Source organism: Leuciscus leuciscus (genome assembly GCF_965113295.1).
Source record: "Leuciscus leuciscus genome assembly, chromosome: 23".
Classification (NCBI taxonomy): Eukaryota; Metazoa; Chordata; class Actinopteri; order Cypriniformes; family Leuciscidae; genus Leuciscus; species Leuciscus leuciscus.
Window position 1 is genome coordinate 16926181 of NC_138747.1, and position 27756 is coordinate 16953936.

Consider the following 27756-nt stretch of genomic DNA (forward strand, 5'->3'; position numbering starts at 1 on the left):
ACATTACAAAAAAATTAAAATAATCTAGCTTTGGAGGGTTTTAAACAAGATGTTTGAAACCAACATACAAAACCACTGCTACAGAATACAAGCATCTGTGTAAATGAAAAACCCTCAGGACAACTAGCCCCAGTTCCCCCTATTCATAGAATAATATCAGATGATACATATGTTGGAGAACTGCTACTGAATTTATTAATTCACTGTAGATCGCATCTAAAAAATGAGGCACTGTTGTTTCTCTCTGTGCAAAACCCTACAAATCATTCAGTCCACCATCATTCAGTGCAAGTGAGGAATTACATCCATACATCTACAACTGACAATCCATGATTTCCCGGTTAATGGTCAACAAAAATGATTTTTCTCTGGGGAAAAAAACGATGTACACAAACACAGAATGCAGTGCTTAACTGAAGTTACAGTATAAATTATTAAATAGAAACGCTGTAGCAATGTTCCTGAAATGCTGCTTTGGGTGCCATTCACATACAGTGTTTGTTTCCCCTTTGCACCATTTGTTTTACTTGTCTATATGAATGTAAGAGATGGATGACTTGAATATTTGTGTCATGTTTTTTTCAAAGAGGCTTTAAGAAGTTCAAGTTTTAAAATCATTTTGCATTCTGTTCAATGCCACGGTCTTGTGTCTTGCTGGTTTAGAACACTTCCTGGCTGAACAACCCATTACAATTTGGGATTACTACAACACCTAACTTTTAGAACAGCCTTCACTTTGTGTTTATAATGCCTTAATGCTGACTAGCTAGAGAGAACAACTGAATTTCATAAAAAAAATTAAAAAAACTCGACCAAAAAATGAAAGTTTTGTCCTCATGTGCTTACGTTCTTCAAAATATATTTTGTGTTCCACGGAAGAAAGAAATTCATACAGGTTTAACATGAGGGTGAGTAAATAATGACAGTATTTTCATTTTTTGGGTGATCTATCCCTTTAAGAGATACAGTAACAATCAACAAATGAGCTTTGGTTTTGAGTTGCTCCACAGGTGTTTGTCAAAGAGCCATAAATGACAGCAGTCTCCGCTGAAGGAAGTAGTGTATACTACTTTTAATTTCTGAAATTACATAAGTGTCAGGTGGTTGAGACATATCACTACACAGTAGCATCTTGGAATGGAGTCTCTGCGATCCGGTGGTCAGAAAGTGTAATCGAGACCCCACAACATGACTGTGTATTTTGACCCTTGAGCATCAGATTGGACTTGACCCAGTCTGATTGTAGGAAGCTCCAACTATGACCACTAGGGGCTCTATTGATCTCTCAATGTTACAGGAAGTTCTCATTCACAACATTACTTCAGCCTTGTCAACACAACCAGGAAAGGTTAACAAGGCGGATGGAGCATCAGAGGAAGAGCACATGAAAGCGAAAACACTTTGTTGCTGTATACAGATTGGTAGAAAACAGGTCCATTGACGAATTCGCACATTGCCTTCTCCATTCACATTCAAACCCCATCCTGGATGCCGCCATTAAACTTCCCAGTGCAGACCTTGATGTGAGAAGCTCTCGTTAGGGGGTAGAGCCCCATCCTGCAAGGAACACAGCGATTAGATCTCTCTCAAAAGCACCGGCCTCACTGGTCTGAGGTATCCGTCTGCACACCGTCAGTCTCACCTTTTAATGCGGCCGATCTGCTCGCACAAGAAGGACAGGTACTGAGTGAGCTTGACCATTCCGATGATGAGCGTGCCTCCCACCAGCGTGCACGTGGGCCAGAGGAGGGAGCTAATGATGGCCCCGCGGCCATAGAGACGTGTCAGGAGGACGCTGTCCTGCTGCTCTGAGGGGTCGTAGTAACACAAAACCTGTGTGTGTGTCTTCAGTCGCTCGGAGATGTTCATCACAATAGTGTGCATCAGCGTGTGATCCTTGCGGCACTTTGGGACGTAAAAACACTGATGGGAAAGAAGGAAATGCATTTACTTGAATTCAGTTCAACCCAGTTCAGTTTGTGTACTACACTGTATAGTGGTCATTTATCATGCTCAGAAAGTACACTGTCATATCTTCTTGGGGACAAATTGTGATTTGATCATTTTACCCTGTACACAATGTTTTGTTCGAGTAACCTAAACAGTATATTTATGTGGTAACTTATCTAAATAAACTGGTTTTATTCAAGGACAATCAGCCTGACCACGCTGGGTTACGCCAACAAAAATAATTGACTTCAAATTAGGTAAATAGATACTTAAGACAAATGTGTGCTTTTACATCATAGTGTCACAGAAGAACTGCCCATGCAGGTTAATGTGATATATCCCAATAGTTAATACATATGAGGTGCTGTACCTCAGGGTTGGCCTCATAGGCCTCCTCGTTGTATGACAGTCGCAGAACTTTCCCAGTGGAGTTCAGACTGACGTATACCTGAAGACAGGGATACCTGGAGCTCTTCCGGCACTCTGAGCCGCAACTGTAGCTGCAGTTAATCTCAGAAACTATACCGGAGTTCAGTACTGTGCAGTTTGACTCCTCTGTCCAAACGCTGAGAGAGAAAAAATAGGGACAGAAGTGCAAAAAAGTTAAGAAATCATTTGTAATTGCATAAAATGCATTTATCACACAGGATGTCTTCAAATGTTCGAAGACCTTAATTAGCTAGTTCAAGTGTGTTTGATTACAGTTGAAACGAAATGGAAAGGGAGGTAGATCTCCAGGAGAAGGATGGAGCACACTTGACTTAATGTGAACCTTAACCCGTGGAGAGTGACCGGTGAAAAGTGAGTTGTTGAAGGGCATATCTGAGTTAAAGTCACCTTGAAATCAAAGCAGGCAATATTTCCAGACAGAAATGCTACTAAAATGGACACAGCTGTCAAAGTTTTTACGATTTTGATAATATATTCTTAAACATAAACTGCCCTTTGCAACAAGTTCTGTAATTAAAGCTGCTTTTATATTTAGCTGTTTCACATCAAGCACAATATTTGAACATCAGGGACACCCTTCATGCACTAAGGGTACATATTGGTGATTTGGCTGAATTTGGCCCTCTGATGTGGTGGCCAATTGCATGTTAGTGGTTGTCTTTGTGCCAGGGCTCTTGTCTCCTACTCTATGAATAACAGGCCTTGTGTTCTTTGGCTGTTCCAAAGGCTCAGCTGCCTCTAATTGCCTTTGACTGCAGTGTATGCCAGCTCTTATCTGTGTGCAATCTATCGTAGGTCAGTGGTATTTGGAATATTAAGCTGTAATGTTAGCCAATCTGCGATTAACGGTCAATCAAGGATGGGATCTGTTAATGCGTGGTATCAGTGTGGACAGTAGAATTAGTGTTTTACACGTTGATGGTCAACATTTCATAACCAGCTGAGGAAAACAATATGAATTATGCTGAAAAAATGCCTCTGTTCATAATAGAATGAACCCTTTTCAGAGACTGTGCTGCTGACCCATTTACACAGCAATTAACAAATCTAGCAACAACTTTTTTTGTATTTAATGTACATTTTATAACATTGTACTTTGTTATAATATCCTGACATTAAATTACAAAAAGAAAAAAAAAAACATTGTGTGAATGCTGCCATGAGGTGCAATTATTGATGGAGTTACTGTTAATTTTGGTAGCACTTTATTTGATGATCCCTTTTGAACAATCTGTTGACTATAAGTAACTTTGCAACTACCTGTCATCTAACTCTCATTAGAGTGTCTGCTGAATATCTGCTAACTCTTTATTTTGATGGTCCTCCAACAGACGTTCTACTGATTAGAAGTAACTTTGCAACTACATGTCAACTTATTCTTAACCCAGCCATACCAGTCTACTAATACTCTACTAACACTCTAATGAGAGTTAGTAGACATGTAGGTGCAACTTTACTTATAGTCAACAAAATGGTAAAGGGACCATCAAAATAAAATTAAACCATTTTATATAATATATTTTTGGGAATTTTTCTGTTTAAGCCAATTATAATGCAAAAATAATATATGCTGTATAGAATTTTACCCTGCTGTAGTTCACATCTGTGCCCCAATCTCAGAAAAGTGAAAAGGTTCTAAAGAAGAAATGAAAAGCATTCACGAGCAGAACACAACAAAATCAAATAGAGTAGGTATTAATATAGAATAAAGACATTGTGAATGCTTTTGGTTAGATGTTTGTCATAAACAGAATAGAACAGAACAAAAAAATGATTAGAATAGAATACAATACAGTAGAAAAGAATAAATAAACAACTGCAATCACAAGCATTTAGAAAAAACAAAACAATCAAATTAAAAATAGAATTTAGTAGAAGACTTAAGAACCGCCTGATATAAAAAAAAGTTCACATACAGAATAGAATAACACTAATTAGAATGGAATATAATACAATAGAATACATTGAGAAACATATATTCAAAGGTTTTAAGGAATACATTGCACTTAAAAAATAAGTTCCAAATGTTTTTTAAAGCGATGACATTGAGGAACATTAACATATTTATTCTTTCATTTTGATTGTTTAAAGGTGTACTCATTGTTTTGTTTGTTTTTCCCAAAAGTTTAGTTACTGTTACTATTGCAGAAATTATGAATTTAAACTTATAACTCAATTACTATTCATTTTAACACAACTTTTGAATGGGGATACATTACTGAGTGTACCTTTTAGTTCTGTGGTTTCAATGTACTTTTGTACAGTTTTGTTCCTGTGAGGGTGTCTGGGCATTTTTACCTGTCTGAGTAAGAGCGCACCATTGTGATGCCCAACACAAAGTACATCATGGCAGAGCAAAGGATCATGCTGAGGCCTAAGAGAATGGCTCTGTCCTCTCCAGCCTTCAGCGCTGTCACCGTCCTCCTCTTCTCCAAAATATCATACCCACGAATCTTCTGATAAATGGTCCTGCTTAAATGACATAACATAAGAGTCCCAAGACACACAAATGCACATGGATTAATGAAGACCTGGTGTGTGCCAAACCTAATATAACAAAATATTGCTTCAAGAATCATTTTAACAGTCCTTATCACTTAAAAAAAGATTGGAGGGCCAGAATAAATTAGTTTTGGTTCAGAAACTTAGCCCATGACACAGATACATGCTACTGTCCTATTACATATGCATATTTAGTTCCTTTCCAAATATTTAGCTCATGATTTTTTAATCATATTTTGACAGCAGTTCATATTGCTTTTGAAGATTATGCATGGGTGTGAAGGCAAGCTGTCTAACCTGTCTATCTTTATCAGTGACCTTTTGATAATTACTGTGAGTACAGTGGTCAAAAGCATTACAAAGTCATAATAACCCATTTCCTGTCATTAGTTTACGTCAGAATTAGTTAGATTATTAAAATGTATGTTTTCTGACACTAAATTAAACTGCTAAATCAGTGCAAAACAGAAGTTAGACGTAATAAAAACTGCAAATAATAGTGGGTGAATTTCTTTGCATTAAATAAACTATGATGTATTGGTTCTAAATGAGAGTAATTTTTATTCAGAAAACATTGCACATTTTCTAGGGATGCAATTGTTGGCCGATATTAGTTGTTTAATAAATTGTTGCTGTTGTTGTAAATGAATAAGTCACTATTGGATATTTAATTGTGCATGTACATTTTTTTACATTTATATTGCTTTTGTAACTACATCCATTATTCACTTATAGTTAATATTTAAGTAACACTTGTAGCATTTTAAACAACAAACTTTAGGTTTTATTTTTTAACTTTTTTTAGACACATTTTTAGATCAGCCATTTATCAGTTATCGGCTGTAAAATGAAATAATTTAATATCTACACATTTGAAGTAAATACAAATATTTATTTATAATATAATATATTATAATAAACATTTATAATCAGTTTTTTTCTAATTATTTTCCTAATATTTTTCACTCTGTACTTAGTCAACATAAAATCAAACATGCAGCATCCTCATAGAGACTCTAGATAATTAAAGGTTAGCATAGTGTTGTCACATGTGGTTTAGTTAGTTAGTTGAGTCATTGTATTTTACCTTCTCTCACTTCCAGATCCTTGAGCTCCTTTGCTTCCAGCCCAGAGAAACATTCTCCCAGCTATTCCACTGTGTGCAGCTCTCTCTGAAGCACTCGCAAAAGACTGCAGGGACGACCTGACGGAAAAACACACTCTTAGTTGACCATGTGCTTCCCTCCACACCGGTTCGTCTGCACACTGTTCCTGAACGAAAAGCTGGGTCTTATATTTATAACGCAGCCTTCAGAGAATGTTCTGGCTTCCCCACTGAGTTTCAGCTCCTCACAGGTTGGTGAAATTTTACAACTGCAGTATTAAACCAATGGCTCCATGGTTGTTGATAAACATAGTAAGTCCAAAAAGAGAATCCAAATAGAGGAAAAGTAAGTTTCTATAATCCTCAGCAACGAAATAAGTCCGTCTCACATGGTTAGAACCAGTTCTCCATAAAAATAACTCACACCAGGAATTGAACGAAGCATCTTCTCCTTCATTTCCTGCCTGTTGTTTTGTTATTGACTATTCATGGGCTATAATAATGAGAGTAGTGAGCAAGGAGAGGAGGACCATTCACTGCATTGATCCCTTCCTCCTGCCATGGTGGAGAGAGTGAGTGAGAGAGAGAGGAAAGGGAGAGGCAGTGGCGTTCAAAGCCGCCTCCTCCCCTGCACCCTGTTGATGATTGGTGATGATGGAGAGTCCTGTAGCATCAAGGTGACACAGGTGTTTTGGGCCACACGTTTGTGACTGACTGACTGACTGACTGACTGACTGACTGCACACTCCTGCCCTCATATGCTATCCAGTACATGGCTCATGTGTGTCGTTGAATGTTCCCAGAGTCAAACAAGCGTTTAACTGGAAATATAAATGTGATTCGAAGAGCTGATGTTATAGTCCAGCACAGCTTGGGGTTGTGGGATATTGTGCTAGTCACTATTTATTTTTAAGCATTAAAGTGTTAATTCACTCAAAAGATCACATTATGTTTCCTCAGCCTCATGTCGTTTCCAATTTTTTGGAACACAAGGTGAGTTTCACTGAATGACTGATTTTACTGTATTTTGATCAAATACATGCAGCCTTTGAAAGCATTATATATGAGTGCAGCTGCTTGACAATTCTTCAGGGTCTTACATTTTGGACAACTTATTCTTTAAAATCATCAATTGTGCAAAAAGCAAAACCTATGTTTTGGAATGTAACTCATGTGTTCATGTTGTTTTGCAAAACATTTTTACTTGAAGATAAAACCATGAAATAAATTACAGTGAGATATAAAAATAATAGTAATATATTATCATAACATTTAATCTTGGCTAATTATTTATCATATAAGTGCTTAGTGAAATATTACATCGAGTAATTACACGAGGTAAAACATCAGAAAAGGTGGATTTTTAGATGGGTCTAAATGGGAACAGTGATAATATGTGGATTGATTTACTTTGTCAATATTGTGACCACATTAGTGTGATCAAATTATTTAAAAATAAAACTTTTGAAACTACATTTAATAATTCACTGATGTATTTCAACAGGTTACGCAAGCACATTGAAACATTTACTTACTTTGTAAATGAATTAAGAAATGTATCATGTTTTACCTAATTGTTCCTTTGTAGCCTACTAGCCTAAAACATGAGAATGTCAAAACTTACCATGTCAAAACAAATTGTATTACCACGGTAAATTGTGGTATGTTTTATTAGCGCTCAGCTTGACTGACTGAGCAATTTCCACTCTCTGCCTGACCTGCCCTCAAAGGTGCACAGCAACATTTTATCTCAAATGAAAGTCTGAAAAGCAAGAGTGAGCAAATCTCTGCCCTGCAGTGGAGAGCTGTAAACGTCAATGATGGGAATATGCCACATATCATATTTGTGCATGTTGACTCTCTTTCCTATGCTGAGTGAGGCGGCTCACAGGATGATGAACTAGATATGAGACTGAGGTAGACAGGAAACACTGACCCAAGGAAACCCATTGTCCCCACCTCACCCAATAAAACACCTGCCAAAAAATCCCAGGGCAAAATGGCACTAGGAGAACCACTCCAGTATTTTTCATATGGCTGTCTTTAAAAAGCTTGGTATGTCCTGGACAGTTGTTGGTATTTGCCCTTCCGGTCACCTTAGCTGGGTAAATAAAGCCTTACAGGGGCCTTTTTTGTTGCAAAAAACACAGACATCTGGCATTCACCCAAAACAGCTGGAATGTTCATCCAATGTGTCCACGCATGATGGGATTTACTAAACCCATATTGTCACTGCAGTGACTTATGAGGCATTGTTGATACTCTACATTAGTTTGGTTGGAATAAAATCATGAAGAACAGACTGGCTTCAAGCAGTGTTGGAGAGCAAATTACTAAAAGTAGTGATTTTTCAGTATGTTGATAATAGTTTACCGGTTTTCAAAACATAAATTTGTCTAGTAACAAACTACTACCAATAGCAATGTAGCATTTTTTTATTTATTTTTTTTTATTATTATTGTATGTGGAGTTTCACAGACAAACAAGCAAAAGAAATAATCTAACAGGTTCTTATGCTATAGTGAATCTGTTTGCTCAGAAAAAGATTTACTGATTTCCCGAAGTCCCTGTGCTGCTTTTTATTTATCTTTTTTGCAGAGCAATATTTAGTCAAACGCTGCTATTTATGACTGTTTTCAAATGTTTCATTGAATTTTAGTTGTATTTTTAGGAATCTGTTTAGGAAATGATTCACTGAATCAAGCTTTAGCGCTTTATAGCAAAATATTAGTTAAACATTGATATTTGTAACTGTTTTAATCTCAATTAAAAGAGATTAATCGTTTTTTAGTCATTTATAAATTGGTTAGTTAGTGAATCAGTGAAATGAGAAAAATGATTCACTGAATCAGGTGCCATTGCAGCTTTTAGTTTTTTTTGTAGCAAAAATATTTAGTAAATAGTTTCTATTTTTTTTACTGTTTTCATCTCAATTAAATTGTTTACAAGAATTATTCTAGTTTTTTAGTTCAGAAAGTGATTCACTGATTCAGGTGCCTTTGAAGAATTAAGCTTTATAGCAAAAAAAAATATTTAGTTAAACACTGCTATTTATTACTGCTTTTCATCTCAATTATATTTAGTTTAAACATAATTGTAGTTTTTTAATAGTTATTTTTTAATTGGTTTTTGATAATGTATTAGATTAGAATCACTTATTCAAGTCCATATGACACATTCAAGGATTTTTATATTTTATGAGATGATATTTTTAAGCCATTTAGCATGGTAGAGCAATGGCTCACACATTTAGCATGTGAATGTGTTGTTTGAGGGTGGGCTGCTCCTCTGTCTTTAGCTAAATGACATGCTAATGCTGCCTTCTGGAGGCCTGACACATTAAAATGATAAATAATTATTGCTCTTTCACTTCACAACTGCCTGGATGAGGCCCAGGTGTCTCAGTGCTAAACAACTACAACTAAAACCAGAATTAAAGCACTTTATTCAATTGCTTTCTTCCATTTATAGCAAACATTTTACATTTTACAAATGCGTTTCTAACAGTTATTTCTAAGTCTTTAAGATGGTATAGGATGTAATTTCCTTCATTAGCATTAAGAGAATGAGCGTTACTGTCCAAGTTGCTTTTGTGTGTGTTGTGTATCATTCTCCATGTTGCATTCATTAGCAATATGATCTCTGTTCACCCTTGTTATTTAACACACAATTACACACCTAATGTTGCATGAAATGATGGCTCTAATGACAAAAACAGAGGTAAACTCCAAAGGACGACGTCACCGATAAGGTTAAAGACAAGCTAAATTAAATGTTCAGAGCTGACTGAAACAATGTGTCAGTCATCAAGCCCATGTAGATATGCCATCATTTGTTAAATTAAGATCGGAAAGACAATAGTAACGTAAACTAATATAGAGTATTTTTACCTGGATTACAAGGTATGACATAATATCAAGCTAAATGTGTATTTGTATAACCTGTGTGTGGAGTGACAGGATCATCTAAATTCCTATTATACATCTCTCTGGAATACTCTTCTGTTTGCGACATTCAGCTGTGTAATATTTCCAAATATTCACCTTCATTCATGGCTATGCTGTATATCAGTCCATTCTTTCCTGTAGCTCAAACAGTAGAGCGTTGGTGCTTGCAACGCCAAGGTCATGGGTTCAATTCCCAGGGAAAGCAAGAACTGAAAAGAATGTAAATGTGTACCTTGAAATACAATATAAGTTGCTTTGGATAAAAGCTTCTGCCAAATGCATAAATGTAAATGTAAACATTCATGCAGACATCTGAAACTGGCTCATTTCTCTCGTATCACACTGCCAACTCACTCTCTCTTGTTTCATATAAACGCAGCTGGTGCCTTCTTGCGTCTCAGATATCGATTGCTGGACTGAAGTATTATATTGCTGTAATATTACTGCAATTTTCTTGTTGCTTGGCAGATTTCTATGGGTCCTGATCACGCATATTGGGGTTATTTTTTGCAACAATGACTTGACTTATATTATAAAATACAATCAAATGTATTTTAATGTTGCATTCTGGGAGGGATCAAACACATTTTAAAGTTGGCAAATCACATTCTTATTTGCTGATGTTTAGAAACTTAATTAGGTTGAAGGAATGCGACCCAAACATGTCAAAAAATCACGGCTGGTTAATCATTGGCCATTTACAGGGTCGGATAGATCTCTGTTTGTGCTGAAAACTCCATTCGGTTATTGTTTCAGATCTTGACAACTGTTTAAGCTAATTTACTGCTCTCATCAAGCAAACATAATTATCTTTTAATGGAGCATTTTCAGGTCTATTACTCTAATGAGATTTTTATTTTGGAATCTTTCAGTGCTGCTGGCCAGAATTCGAACGTTGGAATATAAATATGCTTTACTTTGCACAGCAGATGCGAATGCATGCAGACAAACTGGAGAGATAGTCAGGGATGGCGACGAGTGATTGATGAAGCCAACTAAAAAATGAACAACATCACGTTACTCCTCAAACTGTGTAAGTTTATGACATAAATATGTGAACTGAATCCAAAAAACCTAGGCTTTATGGAAACAAGTGTTGCTTGCTAAAACAAGATTTGGTGACTATCCAAAGCACCCAAGTCTATTTATAAAGCTGAATGAATAATTTACTACATGTAAATGGCTCCTGAGGAAATTCCCTCACCATTTACATTAAGAACTACCAGGGATATAAAGATGTTTTATATGGGGTCAATAAAACTGTTCAGGGGTAAATAAGGTTTATTTGGAGAGTGCCTTTCTCGGAAATTAGTATTGGATCTTCTGGCATGACACATCGCATAATTGTATTGGATAACGGCCACAGTTGTAGTTTTAATTGTACATTCAACCCTCATCATAGATCGTCAGACAAAAAAAAATCCCAGAGCTTCAAGTCTAATAAAGAGTTCCAGAAATTGACTCTGTAGATATTCATGCTGATTGTCTTGGAGAGACAGTGAATATAATTTGGATATTCTCTGCTGTGTCTCTGCTGTGCAATTGGTGTATTGAGCGTCCAAAATTAACACCCATCAATGCCAAACGGGAGTTAAATTTGACGTGTCAAATCTATTATCAGCCAGTTGGCTGGAAACTTTAAGTGAATGACTAATGGGGAGTCGATTCCTCAACTCTTTAACTCTTTCCTCACCATTGACTGAATTTTCTGGCTTTCTGTGTTTTCACTGTTATATGGTAGGGGGCGCTATTAGCCATCTTCTGATAGATTACTGAAGAATCTCCTGATCAAAACACATGCGAAGAAGATGCCGAAACAAGCGATAGCATAGGCAATCATATGCATATGTAAAATAATGTGATCACCAACATTGAACAGCATATAAATCAAAACTGCCTAATGTTACTGAATGAAATGTCGACCCAGAACGAGCTACAGGACTTTGAAGCTTTGAGGGTGTTGATCTACTCCATCTATGTTTTGATCATCATACTGAATCTGATCTGGATGTAGTCTTTGACAAAAACGTAATTTTCTCAGCTTTTTGCTTAAAATGTTGCTTTTTTATGAAACTTACCCACATTCAAGTGTTTATAAAAAAAAGAATGCATGAAGCTAGAATAAAACAGGGTTTTTTTAAGCGGAGGGTCTGTTCTTTTTTATATATATATATATTGCATGTTCAGATATTCATACAACAAAATATTCTGGGAGCCATGAAATTTGTGTGAAAATTATCAAAAACTTTTTTTTAAAACACTGGCGGGGAAGGAGTTAATAGCCCTAGTGTCATCACAGTCTGTGAAAAGAGTCCGTTTACTGCATGAAAACACAATGCACAGTCTAAATAGGACGTGCCACTTAAGTCATTAAATGGCCAACAGTACATGAATGTAAGGCTCATACTGTAGAATATTTCTCCACTGATAGGGAACATGTCAGTTCAATGCACTTTTCAGTATTAGGTGTGTTAGCGTTGAAATTTGAACAGGCCTTGTGTATGAACAGGGTGCGTATCCTGAAGACTTTGGTGTTAGAAGGTCAGCGTCTCTTTCAAGGCTCCACAGCAACTGGAGTCTGACATCACCACAGCAATACAGAGACATGCTTCACATTTTACTGTGCGAAATTTACAGCCATCGCCGCCACAATTAGCTTTAAAAGTATGAGTGGGAAGAAGGAGGGGGGTGTGGAATCCGGTGCCAGTGGGCGTGTTTGACGAGCGAGTTCTGCTGAACTCTCTGTTGGGTTGTAAATATTGGCTGAGAAGTGTGGTTGAGGTTGAAAGAACAAAATAGAAACTGTGTCTTCACTTGGGTTCATTGTTATTGTGTGTCACAACAGGGCAAATGGGTCATTTGCAGAGCTGCGTGTTGAAAAGATGGTGTCTAGATGATAACATTTATTACCCCAGTAAACACATCCAAGTAACTGCCTTACTCACTTCAGGAACGTGGTATTTCAAGTGTGACACCAGCTGGATGCTATTTTAGGATCCTGATTCAAGAAGAGCAGAATTTAGATGAACATTGTGATAAGTGTAATTATTTGAACATGCCTTTTATTAAGGAGGTCCTTAAATATATTTACAGATCTTCAAATGAATTGACCAACATGGACCCAGAGTTAAACACAGATGTTCAACTTTCTATTGTTGGCCAAAACTAGATTGTAGATTTATTGCCAAGTGATATTAGAGTTTATCGGTCAATATTGGATTTATTATAATTATTTTTTTCAAAGTGATTATGTTTTGTTTATACTGTACGCTTATAATGTTGCTATGCATTTAATGAATTACTGAATCCCAATTATTGACCTTTTTCTAATAATTAATGCTTAAGGTTTTAACTTTCCTTTTTTACATTCACTTTTTGAGTCAAATGTTATAATTATAATATTATTTTTTAATTTGATTATTTACTTGGTTATATATTTTAACATAGACTATTGTTTTGTCACGTTTAAGGCAATGATGAAGCAAAAGTAATTTAATCCCCCCCAAAAAAAACACAATCCAGGAAGTGATAGCGTAACAGCTTGTACGAAAATATACAAATCAATACCCGACAAAGAGCAGAACCAAACTCAGGACTTTAAATACACTGGGGAGGCTAATCAACAGAAAACTGAAACAGGTGCATAACTTAATCAGTAACCAAAGGAACTAACAAGGGACCACAGGCAGGGAAAACCAAATCTAAGGGGGCGTTTACATGACACCATTCTCAACTAAAAACGGAAAACTTTTTATGGGTTTTGGTCAGTTATTTACATGACAACAATATTTTGGGGGCCTGAAAACGCAGTGTAAAGCACAAAAACACGAATTTGTGAAAACGGTGATGCGCATTACGTGTTCAGCCTATAGTCGCATAGTTTCTTTAGAAAGTGACATCGCCATCTACTTGCCTGGCAGCATAATACAGCGTTTTTAGTGGTTTTCGCAGATCCATGTGAACGGGGATCATTTTGACAACGTTGTTGTCTGTAGGCGAAAAAACACAAAGGAAAAACTTTTCAGTTTTTAGTATATTGTTGTCATGTAAACGTACCAAAAAACACCAACAAACTGAACATTAACGTAGGCCTACAAATGTATGGGGTCAGTAGGAGTAAAATAAAAATAAAAATAATAATAATAATAATAATACTTTTTCAGCAAGGATGCATTAATAGATCAAAAGTAACCATAAACACTTTTATACTTTTGTTTCAAAATAAATAAATAAATGCTCCTTTTTCAAATAAATGCTCTAAAAATACTGTGAAGACTGGAGTAATGGCTGCTAAAAATTCAGCTTTGCCATTAGAAATATTTACATTTTAAAATATATATTTAAATAGAAAACAGATTGTTTTAAATTATAATAATATATCACAATTTTACTTTTTTTTTTTTTTTTTTTTTTTATGAAATAAATGCAGCCTTGGTGAGCATAAGAGACTTCTTAAAAAAAAATTATTATAATAATTTAATCTTACCGACATCAAACTTCAAAACGGAAAATGGCCCAAAAGAGTTTTGCAATGATCAGAGACGATCATCTTAACCCTAATGAGAAAAAGACGAAGCCTTTTTTTTTTTCAAATAGCAAAGATTTAAAATGGAACAGATTGTTCAACTGGTCAGCTCAGTCTTGCTATATATTTTAAATCTTTGCTATAAAAAAAAAAAAGATTCGTCTTTTTTTGTAGAAAAAACATCGCTCTTTCCTATGAGTGATTTATGCTAAGTTCTTAAATGCACAATGTTCTCACATTATCTCTCACACCTTATGTGTGTTAATAGATGAATCAATGGATGAATCAATTCTCTCATACAGAATTTGCACATCAAGAAGAAACGATGGTGCCCATGTTGTACATTGTATTTTATTCCGATCTCCCTGCTTGCTTAGCAAATAAAATTCATCATAGATGACTACACCACACTCTACCTACCACCAAAGACATCAACTTCAGGTCAGGTTGCAAATATTTGCTCAGCATTGAGCGAGTGGGCACCAAAGCTAATTTCCTTTTTCCACATCAAGACTATAAATCCTTCGTCTGTATTTCAAGCTGTTTGTCTGCTGCGCTGCGTTTAGAAATACCTGAAATCACAAAGGCTTCCCCGGCAGGTATGACAACCGTCGCATTCAGCATCAGCCATAACATGAGGCCAGTCATGTGCCAGTAGATTATTTAACAAAGCAGACTGACTGGCCGTGAGAGATTGACATGCCACTCAGGGAGAGCGCAGCCCGTCCGTTTGTCAATACCATTTCGAGTGAGAAAGCGGAGTGCTCTCGACAGCAGCCATCAATTGGTGAATGTAAAACTTGCTGTTTTCCTCCAGCTCTGCCACTGGTCAGAGATCCAGTCAGCAGACTGTTAATCACACTCACTCAAGCCCCAGCCGCAGGGTAATGACACCTAAACAACAGGGATAAATCAAGAGCACAGGAAACAAGTCATGCTGCTAAATTTGAACAAAACCAGGAACCGATAGGACATCTGTTTTACTGTTTGCACTCCATTACAGTGGTACACTCAGATGTGATTGTAACATTAATGCAAACATTATTACTTGGACTGTGAATTAAGTGATATGCTGATTAAGAAATCAATTGAATCATTACTAATTGGATAATTCATAACTCATATCAATATTTGTTCTGAAATGCTTCAAAAAGAATAGATGTTGCAAAAAAATTGTGCTTTATTCATTTATTTGTTTGTGTATGTATACGTGTGTATACTGGTGTTCAAAATTTTGGTGTTGGTAAGATTTCACTTTATTTCAAGTTGGCATTTATTTGATCAAAAATACAGTAAAAACAGTAATATTCTGAAATGTTATTACAAATAAAAATAAATGTTTTCTAGTTTAATATATTTAGAAATTGAATTACAATTTAATTTAATTGTAATTTATTCCTGTGATGGCAAAGCTTATTTTTCAGCATTATTAGAATATGCTTTTTGGTGCTCAAGAAAGATTTCTTATTATTATCAATGTTATTATCATAAACAGTTGTGCTGATTAATATTTTTGGAAGAGTAGAAAGTTCTAAAGAGCAGTTTCTATTTGTAGCAGTTCGAAAATCTTTGAATTGATCAAAAGTAAAAAAAAAAAAAAAAACTTACTTGCCCCAAACTTTTGAATGTTCTTGTAAATGTGTGTATAGACAATTAACAAAATTAATAGAGAATTTTGATATAGTCCAGAAAGCATTATTGATCTAAATACGTTATTTTATGCATTATTATTTTTGCAGATGCAGAGTTTTATTTATAATTAATACTAAATGAACATGTTAAATTGACAACCCAAACATCTGTTCATTTGGTCAAGAATTATGTTAGTCATTTACTTGTCCGCCTCCATGAAGTGCTTGCTCCATGTAAAAAGTCCATATTACTTTTATCTAAAAGTAATACGGACTTTTAATAATAAAATACTGAGTGCACCTTTCAGTTAACAGGTTTCAGAGATTTGATTGTCTGATTTGATACGTGTCAGAACACATGCTGATTAATGCAATCAGAGTTCGCCTACAATCAAAAAACATATTTATCCACTATTTGCTCTTTTTTTCTGAACAATCAAGCTAAAGTCTAAAATAGAATCATCACATTTAACTGTCGACAGCTTTTCAAAGTCTTGCATTAGTTACAGAAACATTGTGTGTACAGAACTTTTGTACATGTAGCTGCCAAAACCCCAATGTTATCTTAAAATGAGAATCCAACTCTTCTCTGCTGTAGTGGATGTCCTGTTTGTCCTCTGGCCCTGTTTGGACTTTAGAGAGTTTTTATAATGTAAAAGCTGGTTTAGTGAGACCAATCCTTTAGATCAGCCATTAAATGACTGTGCAAAACAGAAAAAGAGAGAGTTCACCCTAAAATGTTAAATTATTTCATAGCCCTCACTTTGTTCCAAACTTGAATGACATTCGTTCTTCTATAGAAAACAAAATATACTTTGAAGAATGTCTGAGCTGCTCTTTTTGGGGCTTTTACTGTCCAAAAATGACACACAAAAAAGCACCACAAAAGCCATTTATGTGACTTGGGTGCTGTATTCCAAATCTTCTAATGAAGAAAAGACTGAAATGGAAGTATTTACTCACTGAACATCCCAAACCATTTTGTGCCTTTTTGAGCTTAAAAGTCCTGGGTCAAAATATGCTTTCATTTCATTGAAAAGAAAACTTTTCCCAACAGGTTTGGAATGGCACAAGGGTGAGTAAATGATGACAGAATTGTCATTTTGGATATTACCATTCCTTTAAGTTAAATTGTAACATTCCCTACAATACGCATCTCTTTATTGCCAGGTATGTTTTACTGTACATTCATAAAAAAAATTTAAACAGGCTAAATTGTGGTCTAACAGACTAACATCAACACAATACACTTTTTGTAATGTTACTACAGTTACTCCCTTACAATACTGTTCAATATGTCTGCACAACGGCCAAAAGAGAGATGCCAAAGTGTAAAAACCTTGTGTAAACAACCATGAGCTTATGTCAAAACACACAAAAGGTTCATAACCCCGTCTGAATTATTGCCACAGCCACACGTATGAACAAAAAACACTCCATAACATCACCAACTCATTGTTTCACATCAGCCAACCGGACTGTATTACGTTACGTAACAGCCCTGTTTATTTTAGCAGTCACTCTTCATTCAAAAACATTTCGACCCCAGTAAAGGTCACTTCATTGCATCGGGTGAAGGTAACCTTGTAGCCATCTGTTATTAAACACATTCTCCTCATGTCTGGACAAACAACGGCAGGCGAAAAGTGCGTACGTTGTAAAGAATGCTCATCTGCTTTGTGCAGGTTGTAGGGTGCTTTTCTAGGGGACCAGAAACACCCGGCTCCCGCAGATCATGTAACCTAAGATGAGTAAATGAGCCTGTGCACTTGCTGTCTCATAAGAACCCAGAGGATTTCTAGGAAGTCATGGTATGTTATGTGTCATGCTGGGCTTTCTGGTGCTGTCAGAATCTGGAAACTTCCAGCTATACATGCTGCAAAGAGTAGTGTGTCGATGCCTAATGGACCTCTACTGACAAGTCCTGGCTGGGTCAGGTGGAAATTTCTGACTGAGTACACACTTAGCTTTTTATGTTCCAACATTTTGGCCCAAGGTCAAAATAATTATAGCATTCTGTTGATCAATGGGTCTCCGTATGAGCTTGCAAATGCACTGGGGTATGGAAAATTACACGGCTTAAAACTCAATAACAGTGCCAGCTTCAAGCAAAACAATATCGGTTGAGCTTGTGATGTTGAAAGCCCCATGTTGCATGGTCAAACAATGTAATTTGTCAAAGTTCCTTGACGTCGCTGTGACTGTAGAAAATAACCTTGAGTTAACTTTTTTTTTTTTTAACCTTGTTTAGATGTTTACAGATGGACTTTATCCCCAAATGTTCCCCAAACCAAATAAACCGACAAAGTGTGTGAATGAGTAGCCGTGTTGTGTGAGCAGAGATGCTTGGCATCAGCTGGCACTTCAAAGCTGCCTGTGTCCATCCAGACAAAGCATTGGCTGTAATAAAAGGCTCTGCTTATTTAAATTTGCTTAGCTGATCACAGCGTGACTTTTTATTATGATGAGGACGGTAAGGTCACAATATTGTGAGTTTGCACCACTTAAAGATGCAGCACACTGTGTGTTTGTCACGAGAGCCTGTTCCACAAAAGAATGAGTGACATTTTAATATCAAACTATGCAAATGCACAATGTTTTTTCTTTGTTCTGTCTGTCGCTCTATCCATCATTTTGTTATCTGTCTGTCTGTTTCGTTCTAATGTTCTGTCTGTAGTTCTGTCGTTCTAATGTTCTGTCTGTAGTTCTAATGTTCTGTCTGTAGTTCTAATGTTCTGTCTGTAGTTCTAATGTTCTGTCTGTCGTTCTAATGTTCTGTCTGTAGTTCTGTCGTTCTAATGTTCTGTCTGTCGTTCTAATGTTCTGTCTGTCGTTCTAATGTTCTGTCTGTAGTTCTAATGTCGTTCTAATGTTCTGTCTGTAGTTCTAATGTTCTGTCTGTAGTTCTAATGTTCTGTCTGTAGTTCTAATGTTCTGTCTGTCGTTCTAATGTTCTGTCTGTCGTTCTAATGTTCTGTCTGTAGTTCTGTAGTTCTAATGTTCTGTCTGTAGTTCTAATGTTCTGTCTGTAGTTCTGTCGTTCTAATGTTCTGTCTGTAGTTCTGTCGTTCTAATGTTCTTTCTGTTGTTTTAATGTTCTGTCTGTCGTTCTTATGTTCTGTCTGTTGTTCTAATGTTGTGTCTGTTCTAATGTTCTGTCTGTCGTTCTAATGTTCTGTCTGTAGTTCTGTAGTTCTAATGTTCTGTCTGTAGTTCTAATGTTCTGTCTGTAGTTCTGTCGTTCTAATGTTCTGTCTGTAGTTCTGTCGTTCTAATGTTCTTTCTGTTGTTTTAATGTTCTGTCTGTCGTTCTAATGTTCTTTCTGTTGTTTTAATGTTCTGTCTGTCGTTCTTATGTTCTGTCTGTTGTTCTAATGTTGTGTCTGTTCTAATGTTCTGTCTGTCTGTCTTTCCTTCTTATGTTCTGTATTTCTAATGTTCTTTTGATGTTCTGTCGTTCTAATGTTCTGTCTGTCTGTCTGTCTTTCCTTCTTATGTTCTGTATTTCTAATGTTCTTTTGATGTTCTGTCTGTCTGTCGTTCTAATGTTGTGTCTGTTCTAATGTTCTGTCCATCTGTCTTTTGTTCTAATGTTCTGTCTGTCTATCGTTCCAAGGTTCTGTCTATCTTTTGTTCTAAAGGCCCTGATGTACTTCAAGCGAAATCAAAAAAAAGAACTGATATGACATCATTTCAAAAAAAAGTTTGTTTTAGGAGTTCGAAACAGCTTGCCAAGGCGTATTTTCCGAAAAAGTTTGCTACGGCTGGTAAACACCTTTGTGCTACCATTAGTCCATGGTGATTACGTAATAGGTAGGTGTGTGCGGAGGCTCTCCCTTCTTTCACGTGGAAATCCTTCCCCGTTCATTTCTTCTGTTCAATCCGTGGAGTTCAGACGTCCGCGAGTGAAAACATGAACACACTGGAGGAGCTGTTTTATAGTAGAAAATGAAGTTGTATTTCTGATGAAAGGAGACACTGACACTGTTTTTCATATTTAATACAGTAAAGCTGCTTGATTTTAAGCAATCTATTGTATAAAGTGCTATAAAAATAAACGTGACGTGACTATTAAGCCCTATTCGGACGGGACTAGTTTCACAGGGGGACGTTAGAGAAATTTCTGTTTCACAGATGTACTTTGAGATTTTAATCCTGTCCGAATCTGCCATGTCTGTCTTTTTCTCACACGACCTCTGTAAAAATTCCAGAGCAAATTACATACTGTTTTTCAAACTCGGCGGTCCTCAGAGAAATCGAATCCCGTCCGAATGCGAATGTCTGTGATTGCCGAAAATGTTTTTTTCCAAAACGCTTTTTCTTGTGTGTTTTGGTCAACGTGAACTACCGTACAATCTCTCGCTATCGCGCCGGTATTCAAGTTTCTGCTTTTTGCGCACCGATAATGGATGTAGATGTGTTCGGTACACTGCGAAGAAATAAAAATATTAAATCAACAAGAAGAGCCAAATCACGTAAACTGTTAAGACTGGCTACTGTAATATCAGTTTCAGGTAAGATTACTTTCATTTCTGCACTTAATTACATAACGTGTAAATTATATAAGTTAAAACTTTTTATTCTAGTGGGTTTATTATAAGAACCCAGTTCTATAAAATCATGATGATAAATGTATGTTTAGTTTTTTTATACTACAATTTTTATAAAAATGTTTACAAAACACTAAATATGTTAGGACGTTTTACTTTATATTTCAAAGTGCTTAATTTTAACTGAACACGTGATCTTCTGCAATGCCCACATGTAAAACATAGACACTCCTACCTCGGTAATAAACACGGAGATGTTAGTCCCGTCCGAATCCGTACATGAAATCACAGACGTAGGTTGATACGAATTGTAACTCACACGTCGTTTGGAAAACTAGTCCCGTCCGAATACAGGGTTTCCGTGGGGTCTTAAAAAGTCTAAAATTCTGAACTTTAAATTTAAGGCCTTAAAAAGTCTTAAAAACGGCCAGATTTTCATCCTAGGTCTTAAATTTAATTTAGTCAGGTCTAAAAAAGTGTTAACCCTCGTTCATTTCCAGAAACGCTGGCCCCAGAAAGTTATTACAAAGTAGCAAAAAAGTATCGAGTTGTAGCCTACAAAGCGGAGCCCTAGAGCAGGGGTCTCCAACACTTCGCTCGCGTGCTACCAATAGCTCGTGGCTTGATATGAGCTAGCTCGCCAGAGGCCGTTCACATATCACGTCTTTTGCGCGCTCAAGTTTGTTCAAATGTAGGCGCGCGGTAAGCACGCTCATAATTGAAGCGACGCGCTAATTTTTTTGCCAGGCGCAACGAGATGTGAAAAACTTTTCAGAATGCCGCAAACGCACTGCAGGTCATGTGACAGGAACCAACCAATCACCCCTTTCCATAACAACATTGAAAGCTCAGTCAACATGAAGGGTGGGGGTGCACCCAAATACTACTAATAAATATAAGCTAATGTGTAAATGTGAGTAATTTATATTTTTTGACTCATTCTTTTTATAAAAAAATATTTAAAGGCTGAAATATGAGTTTTTTTTATCAAAACTTTATTTGCAAGACACTCTTTTAAAATCTGGCCATCATTTTTAATGGTATTTTAATGTTTACGTAAACAAAAAGTGCATATTGATGCTAATAAATTTTTTATTTGCTGTTTTTCGACATAAAACTTTTTGAATTGACTTCATTCTGTAGTATTAGTACTTTTTGAACTGGCTTCTGTGATAACATCTAATCATTTCCTCTCTAGTTATGATCAACTATGATCAACTAAAACTATGATCAACAATAATTGTGTTTTAACAGTATAATATGCAAAAGTAAAATTTTCTATTAAAAAATATCTACCTCTCCCTTTCTTACACACACACACACACTAGATAGATAGATAGATAGATAGATAGATAGATAGATAGATAGATAGATAGATAGATAGATAGATAGATAGATAGATAGATAGATAGATACTCTAATGATCCCGAGGTAACTATCTATCTAACTTGGATAATGCGTCGTGTAGGTCTTAAATTTCAATCTTTATGGTCTTAAAATGTCTTAAAAAGGTCTTAAATTTGACTTACTGAAACCTGCAGAAACCCTGGAATAGTGCTTTAGAGTGCCGAATTGCAGAGCTCATGCAAACATATCCACGTTGCTATGATCAGATGCTTTTCTTATGCTTTATTGAAACATGCTTGCTGTTTTCTCAATTTTGTTGTGTTTATTTTGTTATTGAGAGAAAAGAGGGAAGCACATAAACGTCGCTCTCAGCAGTGTGGGCGGCGTTGGATGTTCGCTAACAGTATATTGCTGCTCACGTATTTCGAACTTCGTTTTACCCCTAAACGAAGAAGAAAAAAGATCTTTGCGTGAGTAAATCGGGGCCTTATTGTTCGATTCGGCCTGTCTGTCTTTTGTGTCTATCATTCTATAATTTCCTTCTATTGTATTTATTGTTCTATATGTCATTCTGCCTGTCTGTCTGTCATTCTATCTATCTATTAATCAGTCTGTTCATCTGTCTGTCTGATTAATCACTATATATAACTACAATCGTTATATTGGTATTATTCAGTAGTCCCTTAACTTTGCCAGGGTCATCCAAATTCAAATCTACACCCATGGTGCATCTGTTGTCTTTTAAAGTAACGTTGATTCACAGCCAGTTAGAAAGCATGATGGAGCCCTGACACACCCTCAGCGAGTGCCTCTGTCTCCCATGTGTGTGCAGTGCTAATGGGACGTGGCTTTGCTGCCTGCTGGCTTGGATCTGATATGGTGTCTGAAAACAGCGGCACCAGAGAGGCTGCGGGCTCTCGCTGAAGGTCAGTCAGTGGGCCTTCACCAAATACAGGTCAAGAGGTCAGGGCAGGAATTCACATACCCTGCTGCTACAGCTGGATGATAAACTACACACAAATAAACCAACGTAACAGTATAGAGTCATCTGTTTTATATGATTTATATGAGAAAAAAAAGCCATGGATTGCTCGAAGGGTCTGCTGTAATAGTCAAGCAATCATAGCTGTTTTCAAAGACTCAATAAAGTTTGATCAACAAACAAGACACGACTTAAAAAAGAAAAGGAAAACGCCTCAGTGTCTTGAGGCTGGAAGTTCAATTTCTGTGGATGTTTACTCAAGTGCATTATCTCTCTCTCTCTCTCTCTCTCTCTCTCTCTCTCTCTCTCTCTCTCTCTCTCTCTCAGTAACCGACTAACCACTATTGCCCCTCAAACGAACTGCCGCCCACTAAAGCAAATCCATTTATAGATGTTAAAAGAAAGTAAAAAGTCAAACTTATCCTAGATAAAGCATTGGCATCATGGATCGAATCAAACTCCTTTAAGCGTTTGACAAACATAAATTGTGTTTACCTTCAGGTGTCTTTGTTCTTTCTGGATTACCTGGCCGATAATCCCATTCCCAGCAGGCGTTTGTGTCTGTCGGTGGCAGTTTAAACTTTTCTGCAGGTGTTCTATTGGTTAAGCCCGTTTGTGAGGAGCATTATTAGTAAGAGAGACGTGCTAACCCTGAGTGTAAGCCTGTGTGCTCTAAATGTTTCAGATAGCTGCTGGTGCAACAAGAGTGACAGGCACAATAGACTCACTTGCTCTCTCAACTAATGTCTGTATGTGAACATAGACACACTGATGGCCAAGAAACAAGTAGTTGTCTTGAAAGTGAACATTTCTGTAAGTAGATTATAATATCCCTTGCATGATGCATTAGATGGCAAGACTACTATGATTTATAATACCATGGTACTGAATGATTGCCATATTCAAATACTATAGTATCGACATGGTACTTCAAAGTCTATCAAGGGAAAAAAATTGAATTATAATAGTACTCTACCATTAAAAAATGAGGGGTTGTTAAGATTTTTTTTTTTTTCCTGAAAGAAATTAAGGTAACACTTTATTTTAGTGTCCTTGTTACACGTTACATGTATTTACTATAGTAATAACTATACATTATGCATAATTAAATGGAACTAAACCAAAGCCTAATCTTAACCCTAACCCTATAGTAAGTTTATGTAGTTAATTATTATTCCTCAGTACTTAAATAGGTAATTACACTGTAATAAGGACATTCATAAGGACTTATTGATCAAAAGTGACAATAAAAAACATCTATTTCAAATAATTACTATTCTTTTGAACTTTTTATTCATCAAAGAATCCTGAAAAAAAGTATCAAGGTTTGCAAAAAAAAACAAAAAACAAAACATTAATCATAACTCCTTTTCAACAAAAAGATAATAATAAGAAATGTTTCTTGAGCAGCAAATCAGCATATCTGTCACGAACTGCTCTGAGACGCAAAGGTAAAGGATCCAAATGCAGTTTATTAAACAGAGTAATCCAAAGACATGATCCAAATCCAGGCAGGGGTCATACACAGGCAGGCAGTCCATACAAACAAACAAATCCAGTGGGTGAGACAGGAACGGGAAAACCAGGGCACAGGCAGATTTCGAAAACCAGGAACAAGGAAAAAACAACGGAAAACGCTCAGAATTGCAGATGAAACAAATAACAAGACTTTGCAGATAATGAATGAGTGTACAAGGTTTAAATAGGCTGAGGCTAACAAGGTAATGAGACACAGGTGGATGCAATCAGGGATGATGAGTCCGGGCAGTGAGATATGGGAAATGTTGTTGTGATAGTCTGATGTGGAGTGCCCTCTGGTGGCTCTCAAGGGCACTCCAGCTGATGACTGTTACAATATCAGAATTATTTCTAAAGGATCATGTGACACTGAAGACTAGAGTAATTCAGCTATGCGATAACCAGTATAAATTACATTGGAAAATAGAAACCAGTTATTTTAAATCGTAAAATGCTTGTCAATGTACATGTACTTAAGTATTCTGAATTTGTTTTATTAAGTTGTCTTCTAGGTCAGATGTTAGGTTGTTAGGTCAGATGCTTCATCCTGTTTGTTGTTACTGATGATTAAAGTCAGCATGAAATGGAAGTTGTGAAATACTTTTCTTCCCTATTTTGATTAGAGATGCACCGATTACAATTTTCTGGGCCGATTCCGATTTCCGATTTTTCATTAAGTTTGACCTGCCGATTCCGATTTTAGCCGATTCCGATTTCATTTTTTCTAACCACTTTACAGCACACACACACATTTATTTTATATCTTTTCTGTAATAGATCATTTTACAATTTGCATAGTACATTTTTTTTTTTTACAGATAAACGCTATAAAATATAACTATATAAATGACTCCAGGTGTGGGTAATTCACACACATCTAAAGTGTAGTGTTATGGAAGAACCATTTCCTTTTCACATTCAATATCCAATAATTTTTTTATACATGTATTTAGCAAACTAAACGTCTGTATGAAAACAGGGAATGGCGATAAAATAATATATAAATACAAATTTTAATAAATATAGCCTTGCAGTTTAAAGATATTTCTCAAAGCACACACACAGGCCTATTTCAATCACTTGTACAAACTGAATAATAAAACAAGTTTAAATGGGTACATTTTCTATAAATATTAGTCTTCGTTTTCTTTTCTGACATTGCCTACTCCAGTTCTTGTTAAAACACGCAAATTCTGTGCATTTTGGGCACTTTTTTGTGAAACCCTATTTAGGCTATTTTGTCCATCAAAAGTGTGCTTTCCCTTTAATTGAGCGTGAGCAGTGCAGCAAATAGACTCGGCGCCGAAACACGCGCTTCACTGCTCGCGACGCTCCTGCTTGACGCTCACGCGCTGCTCCTGCTCCCGTTGTGAATGCACTCATTGATTAACATGCACGCCGAAAAAAAATACGCGCTTGCGGTCTGAACGGACGTAATTCACGAGGTTTCCTACATGTGTGTTCCGTGTGCACGTGTGATGCTGATGTTGCACGATGTTAATCATGCGGCGCCCGAGTCGCCATTTGATCGGCATAAAATCTGTATTTGTCAGACTGACCGGCCGGTCGCCGGTCACGGCCGATCACGTGAAAATCGGCCAATTCCGGTCACCAGCCGATCAATCGGTGCATCTCTAATTTTGATTTATATCCGAGTGAAACAGCTTGTCAAACAAGAAGAAAATATAGGGCGGGACATGATTTGATGGTATGGTTGTTGTTTGCTATTGCTGTGATCTCGTGTGATTGACAGGTTGTTTCATGTTGACTTTTACATCACCTTTTACATAAAAAAAAAAACTGAAATTGTAACTATATAAAACTAGAATTATGATAAAGTTATAGACATTTCACCTATTGGAGGGAAATAAAAAAAGGCTGAAAGTAAAACACTAAGAGGTTATGGAGATATTAAAATACATTAATTTTAATTTATATGTAGTATTTACTTTCTGGCAGAGTCAGAGTTGCTTGTGTTTTTTCATAGTATCTTTTTTGGTAAACTATTATTTATGGAGATCATTTAGGCAGAATGATCATGTTTTTCACCCATACACTGAAGATATCTTCAGGTTTGCTGAACTAGGCTGTCATCTAGTGTTAGAGACCTCTAGTTGCACATACTGTCACAAACTCAAACCTTAAAAGTGACGTAGTGGTTAAAACAGTGATTTATTGATTTATTTTGTATTTATGTTTGACTCATTCTTACATCACCAATATCTCAATTTAGCCAAATTAACTTAAATATAAATTGTTTTATTAAAGGTTAAATTGTTTCAAAAAGTTTGGGAGGAGCACGTTCATATAATTAACCTATATTAGCACAAGAGGAGGCATATATACATAGCCAACCTACCTCTAGTTTCCAGCATCCCTCCACTACCCCAACTCCTCACTCTTAAATATTTCCTATCCCAACCAGGGATGGGGGGAGTATTCTGGGTTCGGGCCAAATTCCGAGCTTGGAGCCCTCCCCTCCATCAGCATCCCAAATATGCATACTTTTTCCTATATCCAATTATATGTAAGGGTGAGCTTGTGAAATGATCTATCAACTTGCAATAACCTCTGGATGGACTTGAAAATTCAAAGCATCATAAGATAAAAAAGTGACAAATCAAATATTGAAAAAACGAGTAAAGCGAGTTACTTTTTAGAGACAGTGCGTAAAAGAGGAAAAAACTGAATGGGAAAAATCACCTTACCCCTGTTCTCTCATAGGTCTTTTCATGTGTCTTTTTACAGTGCGGTGTTGTTCTCAGACGGAGCACTTTGTGTTAGTCCCAAGAGGAAAGAATTGAAGGAAGTACGTAACACTTCCGTCAGTTCTGATAGAGTGAGGGCGGCAGTTCTGGGAGCCACAGACTTCTTCTGAACAATAGTCTACAACAACAGAAATACACATCTGCACAGGGACTTCTTCACAGGGATCAAATCCTTACATTTGCCCTTGATGTCTGGATAGGTGTGTTTTTGTGTTTTCCCCCCATTTCCAATGATTGCCATGTGAATGATTGAACATAGGAATGAGATGAATTATAAACTAGAGTGTTTGTGGATGAAGTCATTCATATGTCTGTGTGAACTGTACAGAAATCCAGTCTAAGTGTTTTGGTCATTTTCCTGAGAAATATTAACTCATGTACATATGTTAATAATGTGCCTGTGCAAAATCACTGATAGCGTGTTTCGGTACAGGCCAAGGCATTCTGATTGGTTGCTTGGGTGTTCTGGGCGGTAGCTAGT

The 27756-nt window shown here is 36.4% G+C and overlaps 1 protein-coding gene across 9 annotated transcripts; it reads right to left on the bottom strand.

The window, feature by feature from the left end:
* Window positions 1–1048: 1048 nt before the first annotated feature.
* On the bottom strand, window positions 1049–27314 carry s100p (S100 calcium binding protein P). 9 transcript variants are annotated; one of them, XM_082156294.1, is made up of 7 exons: window positions 15052–15373; window positions 13868–13943; window positions 5990–6106; window positions 4699–4869; window positions 2321–2516; window positions 1643–1923; window positions 1049–1557 (listed from the first exon to the last, which is right to left on the bottom strand). In XM_082156294.1, the coding sequence occupies exons 1-7, from the start codon at window positions 15125–15127 to the stop codon at window positions 1473–1475; spliced, it is 1002 nt and encodes a 333-aa protein (XP_082012420.1). In that variant the 5' UTR covers window positions 15128–15373; the 3' UTR covers window positions 1049–1472. The 9 variants fall into 9 exon arrangements, with proteins under 9 accessions (XP_082012420.1, XP_082012419.1, XP_082012424.1 ...); XM_082156293.1 differs by having other exon boundaries at window positions 4699–4872; XM_082156298.1 differs by lacking the exons at window positions 13868–13943; window positions 15052–15373 and adding an exon at window positions 27216–27314.
* Between the last annotated feature and the right edge of the window lie 442 nt (window positions 27315–27756).

Excerpts from the sequence above, each read along its gene's own strand:
- s100p (XM_082156293.1), bottom strand. The coding sequence starts at position 15,127 with ATGACTGGCCTCATGTTATGGCTGATGCTGAATGCGACGGTTGTCATA. Across the intron at positions 2,517-4,698 it reads GTGCGCTCTTACTCAGACAG|CGTTTGGACAGAGGAGTCAA; the intron begins GTAAAAATGCCC and ends TTTCTCTCTCAG. Across the intron at positions 1,924-2,320 it reads CCTATGAGGCCAACCCTGAG|TGTTTTTACGTCCCAAAGTG; the intron begins GTACAGCACCTC and ends CTTTCCCATCAG.